Raw genomic sequence first — 6,947 nt, 5'->3', positions numbered from 1 at the left:
ATCGTTTATTTTTTTTAGACATTTATTTACATATTGTATATTAAATAATAATCCTCTTCAGCTGGGGGCAGCTGTGGCTGAGAGGCTAGAGCAGTCATCCTCCAACTGGACAGCTGGAGGTTCAATTCCACCAGCAGTCACATGCTGAAGTGTCCCTGGGCAAGACACTGAACCCCTCATTGCCTCCAGTGTGTGTCCCATTGGTGTATGAATGTGATAAAGCTCTGATTAGTCTTTGTATAGATCTAGTAGAGTGCTGTATGAATGGATAGATGAAGGCACAGATTGTTGTAGAGCTTTGAGCGTCTGGATAAGATAGGGAGGCGCTACTGTATATATGTACAGTCCGTTCAGCTGCACCACCTTCACAACGTTAGTAAGCATGTGTGAACTACAGCTGCATGTCTGACAGATTTCAGCCTCCTTCCCTGAAACAAACCACAGTATGAAACTCATTGAGCCGTGCTGTGCCTTATGAGAGAAAACTGAGAGGTGGCGCCGTGACATTAATAAATCAGCAGCTTCTCATATCACTAAAGAGTTAGCTGTCTCGTTAGCTGCTAAGGACCGTGTCTTTAGCCATGTGATAAACAACTTATTTATTAAAGTCGCACTCTCACTGCTCCTCTCATAAGGCACAGCACGGCTAAATGAGTTCTGATCCGTGGTTTGTTGTCGGACCTGCAGCTGCAGCTTCACACACGCTTCATATTCCACTCTGCTGTTTTAAATGGTGGAAAAGATTCCTAGTTCCGACCTTTTGTTGGGACATGTTTTCAGCATTGTCTACATAAATTATTTTTCTGCCCCTCATCTGATAATTTAAATCTAAACCATCTACGAAAGAACTGCCATTGTTTTTCTTTTCGTTCAGCTGCTAAGCTGCTCTTCATATATCTTCCATGTTTACTTGTTGTGCTAAACATCTCCCGCCCGCCTCCTGGAGAAGAAGCAGGGAGCTGGGAGAGTGCGGCTGACGGGCTGGGTTTGAATTCAAGAAGGTAGAAGGAGGGGGCCGCATGGGGGAAAGAAGACAGCAGAAGGATTTTCAAGTATAACACTATATAGTTTTGTATTGATAAAGTCTCATCTTATATCGCAAAAAAAAATAAATCTTGATTTTAAAAAAAATATCGATACCAAGTACGCGTACATACATCCATTATCTTTTACCCACTTTTTCCATTTTGGGTCACGGGGGTCGCCGGTGCCCATGTACAGCAATCACTGTGCGAGGGGCGGGGTACACCCTGGACAGGTCTCCAGTCCATCACAGGGACACATAGAGACAAATATTCACTCACACCTAGGGACAATTTAGTCACCAATCAGTCTAACATGCATGTTTTTGGTCTGTGGGAGGAACTGGAGTACCCGGAGAAAACCCACACATGCACGGAGAGAACATGCAAACTCCACCCAGAAAGGTCCCCAGACCGGGTGGGATTTGAACCAGGGACCTACTCACTGAGAGGCAGCAGCTCTACCAGTTATGCCACCGTGCTGCCCAAGTACGCATACACAAGCGTAAAAATGTATCTTTGCGCGAACATGCCCTAAGGGTGTCTGCTTCGAGTCTAATCCAGTACGCGCAGACCTCCATGGACTGAAGTCCACAAGAGTCTGTGGGAGCCTTAAATTGTACAATAAAATTGGGGCCCAGGTTTCCACGTGACCATGGAGATGGAGGATCTTCTCTGCAGCTCAATAGTGCACCTGCATCTCAAGGCCCTGTGAGTGGTAGTGTGATGGATCGGGCGGAGGAAGGTGATCGGGATGGGGAGGAAGAACTGAGACTGAGTCACATGGATCTGTTAGTCCCTGGTCTATCTGGACCACATAATGTGACACCTGCTGCTCTCCTCCCAGGTGTTGTTCGATCTCCTGACATTTAAAAGACTGCTCCGTCAAATCACAAGGACGAGAGAAACACATTTATAATAATAATACTTTATTTATGAAGCACTTTAAAACAACTACAGCTGCAACAAAGTGCTGTACACATAATATCAAGAACATTTTAACATATTAAAAATAAAAGTTGTTAAAACATTAAGATCAATCAAAACAATAAAAACAGTGCAAATTCAAAAGCCAGGGAGTAAAAATGTGTTTTTAAAAGAGTTTTAAAAATGGGCAGTTAAGGGGCTCGTCTGCTGACAAGAGGGAGATCGTTCCACAGTCTTGGAGCAGCAACAGAAAAAGTTCTGTCCCGTCTGAGCTTCCGTTTGGACCTGGGCACTAATCAGCTGATCTAAGGCACCAAGCAGGAGAGTATGGGTGAAGCAGCTCAGAGAGGTACGGGGCAAGACCATTTAAACTTTTAAAAACAAACAAAAGAATCTTAAAAAGAAATCTAAAATGAACACATTCAATTAATTTTACATTTTTATTTTATAAGGACAAAAATACGTTATATTCCATAACCTGAACATTTTAGTCAGAACACATCAACTAATAACACGACATGTAACTACTATTACATTAATATATTCAAGTTTAATGCTGATTTTATTTCTGAGCATTTCTTTGAAAATCCACATCTGTCACACAAACAGAACAAAACAATGTGAATGATACGAAAACCAGCAATTATTACTTTGCTTTTCTTGTAACAAATCATCTGATCATCTTTCTCCTGAAGGTCTGTTTGTGTTGTGAGAAAGGAAAAACTTTGTTCTGAGAACTAAAAAATAAAATAAACGTATGAAAAACTGAGTAAAAACAATTACTTTTACTGATTTTCAAGTAGTTAGCTCTGAAAGTACACAAATTTAACTTGTTCTATAACTTTTTTGTAAACTAGCCTATTGAATATATAGCAAGTCAATTTTCCTCATATACAACACACAGATATAATTTACAGTCCACTCTCGTTCATTGTGCATACAGAAACAAGTTATAATGGCAATAAGACATTATGAGGGTTGTTATATTTAAAAATAAATTGTGTACTTGACTGTAGTTAAAAATACTTAACATTAATTAACAGAATGATTAGTAATAATAAAGGCAAAGTAGACAATTCAACCTTTAATTATACAGGTTAATCCCACTGAGCCCCAGGGACTCATTTATAAGAGAGACCCAATTTCTTTAACAAAGAGTGATGACAACAGTGGATAAACAACAACAATAGACAATTATAAAAGAGGCATACAAATTTTTATTTTTTTTACAAATTAAAATGGCAACCAATAGGATAATCAAAAGGAAAAAGTAGCAAAAAAAAACCAGCTAGATTGCAAGGCGATGTAAAAAACTAAAAACAGGAACATGTCTGCATTGGTTCTTGCCAGGAACTCAACAGATGTTTGAAGCCACTTAGAGAGGTCAAGGTCGAGAGCTTCAGATCTTTTTGCAAGATATTCCAGAAAACAGAAGCGGAGTAGAAGGCCCTTTTGCCTAGTTCAGTCCTCACTGAGGGAACACTGTAGGTAATAATGTCCTGAGAGCGCACGCTGTAGCTGCACTAACTCAGAGACATGTAGCTGTATGAAGGCAGCAGACCAAGAAATGACTTAACAATGAAAATGTACCAGTGGGAGAGTGTGTGAAGTTAATGATGTCCAGTTAACCAGTGAATACAGGATGCAGTGATGGGTATGAAAGACAAAATCATCATATCAGACCCCTCCTCCCCATCAAAGTAAACCCCAAACCCCGACCAAAGCAATGGGGCCCCACAGGGGGGCACAGAACACAGTTTGAGAACTACTGAGTTAAACTGTATTCCCTCCTGTGTGGGTTCTTGTGTGTTTAAGAGTTGACTGAAGTCCAAACTTTGACCTCAGTCACAGAAGGGGAGTTATTTCCTGTGGACTTTTGTGTGCCTGGTTAAATTACACTTACGGCTAAATTTTTGACCACATTCCTCACATTCAAATGGTTTCTGGTCCGTGTGGACACTCATATGGCTTTTTAAAATACACTTCAGGCGAAAACTTTGCCCACAAAGCTCACATTTGAAAGGTTTCTCTCCTGTGTGGATTGTCATGTGCATGTTTAAATAAGACTTGTGTCTAAATCTTTGTCCACAATCCTCACATTCATACATTTTCTCTCCTGTGTACCCTTTCCCTATTGTGTGGACAGTCAAGTGTGAGTTCAAAGTTGACTTCTGGCTAAATCTTTTTCCACAGTCCTTACATTCATATGGTTTCTGTCCTGTGTGGATTCTCAAATGCGTTTTCAGATTTGACTTATCGCTAAATCTTTGTCCACAAACCTCACATTCAAATGGTTTCTGTCCTGTGTGGACTCTCATGTGTAAGTTTAAACCTGACTTTTGGCTAAATCTTCGTCCACAAATATTGCATTCAAATGGTTTCTGTCCTGTGTGGACTATCATGTGTATCTTTAAACTTGTCTTATGGCTAAATTTTTGTCCACAAATATTACATTCATATGGTTTCTGTCCTGTGTGGACTTTACTGTGCGAGTTTAAACTTGACTTCTGGAGAAATCTGGTTCCACAATCCTTACATTTAAAGGGTTTCTGTCCAGTGTGGAGTCTTGTGTGTGCATTTAAAGTTGGTTTCTGGCTAAAACATCGTCCACAAAACTCGCATGCAAACGGTTTCTGTCCTGTGTGGAGTCTTAAATGAGCATTTAAAGTTGGTTTCTGGCTAAAACTTCGTCCACAAAACTCGCATATAAATGGTTTCTGTCCTGTGTGGACTCTCATGTGTTTGTATAAAGTTGGCTTACGGCTAAATCTATACCCACAAATCTCACATTCAAACGGTTTCTCTCCTGTATGAACTCTCCTGTGCAACTTTAAATTCGTCTTATGGTTAAATCTTTTTCCACAAAACTCACATTCAAATGGTTTCTCTCCTGTATGAACTCTCTTATGCAAGTTTAAACTTCTCTTGAGTTTAAATTTTTTTTCACAGAACTCACATTCAAATGGTTTCTCTACCATGTGGTCTCCTATGTGCATGTTTAAATTACTTAGTATGTTAAAACTTTTACCAGGTTCATCCAAACTAAATGATTTTGGTCCCGTCTGGACTTTCGTGTGTGTATTTACACTGTTCTTCTCTCCAACACTTTTCTTCTGACCCAAATAGCTTGAATGTCTTCCTGCTGAAGGACATGTTATGTGTTTCTGAAGAGACTGGTTGTGCAGAAATTGTTTGCCATACTCAGAAACATATGAAACATTGTTGCCGAGACATTTGTTGAGAGAGTTTACAGCTGACTCAGGAGGCCTGCTCTCCTTCCAGTCTTTGTCACGGTCTTCAGTTGTTGACCCAGAGTCTGACAAGTGCTCTAGCTGAGAGCTGGGATTGTTCCAATCCTCTTCCTCTTCATCACCCTCACTGGCTTCAGTTTCTGAAGAGCTGGAAGCATCTCCATGAGGACAAAGATAAGGGTTCCTGCTAATTCCTTCTCCTCCACAGTCCTCTTCATCAGATTCTACTTTCATCTGGTCATCTGAGCTGTTGGATGGAACATCTCTGCCCTCAGTTTGGTGCTGATGAAACTGTAAAAACAGAGGCTTCTCTTCATCATCCTCACTCTTCACATGAACTGCAGTGAATGAAAACCTGCTGGCATCAGTCTCCTTCACTACGAGTTGCTTTCCGTCCAATCTGGTCCAGACTTCTTGTTTCTCCTTTATGTCGAGGGGCTCTGGATCCTGCTGGTCCACACCAGGCCTCCATTCCTCAGGAGCATCTACTCTGATCAGCAGAGTCTGCTGAACATCTGCAGGAAACACTGAAAAATAGACAAAATGGACAACTATAAGTTTAATGCTGGTGAAGATTCTTGGTCATCCAGGACATGGTAAATCTCAAAAAAGTTAAAAACAAAACAACTGGACTTTATTTGTAACTGAAGACGTTTTGCTTCTCATCTGAGGAGTTTCTCAATTCAAATAAACGAGGAGTGTGGGATTGAAGTAATAAAGCCGAGATGTTCTGTGAACTTGCATAATGCAGATTGACACATGCAGATTGATCTCTCACTCTTCACATTAGAGGATCGTTAGGGTATTTGTTAGTCCCTCTCACAGAATGGCCACTCTGGTCAAGTCAGGTCAGTTGTTTTGTTTTTAACTGTTTTTGGAACTATAAGTTTTGTGTTAATATTTTATGTACTGTGACTAAGAACTGTTGCAAATCAAAGAAACATTTTATTCAGTAAGATAAGATTAAATGTCTGTTTATCATAAGAAGTACAAAAAATAAAACATTTTTAAACATTTTTGCATAACTTGAAACTTTACTTGTTAAATTTATTTTCCAGCTTTAAATTTTCAAAATATGTTTTTATTATTTCGGGAGGTTATGTGACTCAATTCCCCCCCGCTGCTGCTTTGTTAATGTTGCACTACCTATAGGCAAAGCACAGCTGAATTATCCAAAAAAGTTCAATCTGGTCCTCTGAACGTTCAAAAAAACAAACAACAAAACAAAGCAAAAAAAATGTAGAAATGTTTCACGAGGAGGGAAACGTGTAAGGAGACAGAAGGAGAAGAGGAAAAGTCAAGAATGTAAGACTCAGGGTTGCAGCTCTAAATGTGGGGACAATGACAGGTAAAGGTAGAGAGCTGGCTGACATGATGCAGAGAAGGAAGGTAGGTGTTTTGTGTGTCCAAGAGACCAAGAGAAAGGGCATCAAGGCTCGCAGCATTGGAACAGGGTTGAAACTGTTTTACCATAGTGTGAATAAAAAGAGAAATGGAGTATGGGTGGTCCTGAAGGAGAAGTTGGCAAAGAATGTAGTAGAGGTAAAAAGTGTGTCAGATAGGGTGATGTGCCTGAAGGTAGAAGGTCTGATGTTAAACATCGTCAGTGGTTATGCTCCACACGTTGGATGCGATGGGGAGGAGAAAGATACATTTAGGAAATATCTGGATAAAGTGATATTCCCAGGGAGGAGTCAGTGGTGATCGGAGCAGACCTGAATGGACATGGTGATGAAGGAAAGAGGGT

At 40.3% G+C, this 6,947-nt stretch overlaps 1 protein-coding gene across 1 annotated transcript; it reads right to left on the bottom strand.

Moving 5' to 3' along the window:
* Positions 1–3,749: 3,749 nt before the first annotated feature.
* On the bottom strand, positions 3,750–5,145 carry LOC119412020 (zinc finger protein OZF-like). The gene has a single exon (XM_037678995.1). It carries the CDS (start codon positions 4,943–4,945, stop codon positions 3,809–3,811), a length of 1,137 nt encoding a protein of 378 aa, XP_037534923.1. The 5' UTR covers positions 4,946–5,145; the 3' UTR covers positions 3,750–3,808.
* Positions 5,146–6,947: the final 1,802 nt, after the last annotated feature.

This window comes from Nematolebias whitei, chromosome 7, assembly GCF_014905685.2.
Source record: "Nematolebias whitei isolate Nwh7 chromosome 7, NemWhi1, whole genome shotgun sequence".
Lineage (NCBI taxonomy): Eukaryota > Metazoa > Chordata > Actinopteri > Cyprinodontiformes > Rivulidae > Nematolebias > Nematolebias whitei.
The sequence above is the reverse complement of the archived record's forward strand: the minus strand, read 5'-3'. Positions and strand labels throughout refer to the sequence as shown.

What these genes read in the sequence shown, in the direction of transcription:
- LOC119412020 (XM_037678995.1), bottom strand. Translation starts at nt 4,945, where the DNA reads ATGCACATAGGAGACCACATGGTAGAGAAACCATTTGAATGTGAGTTC.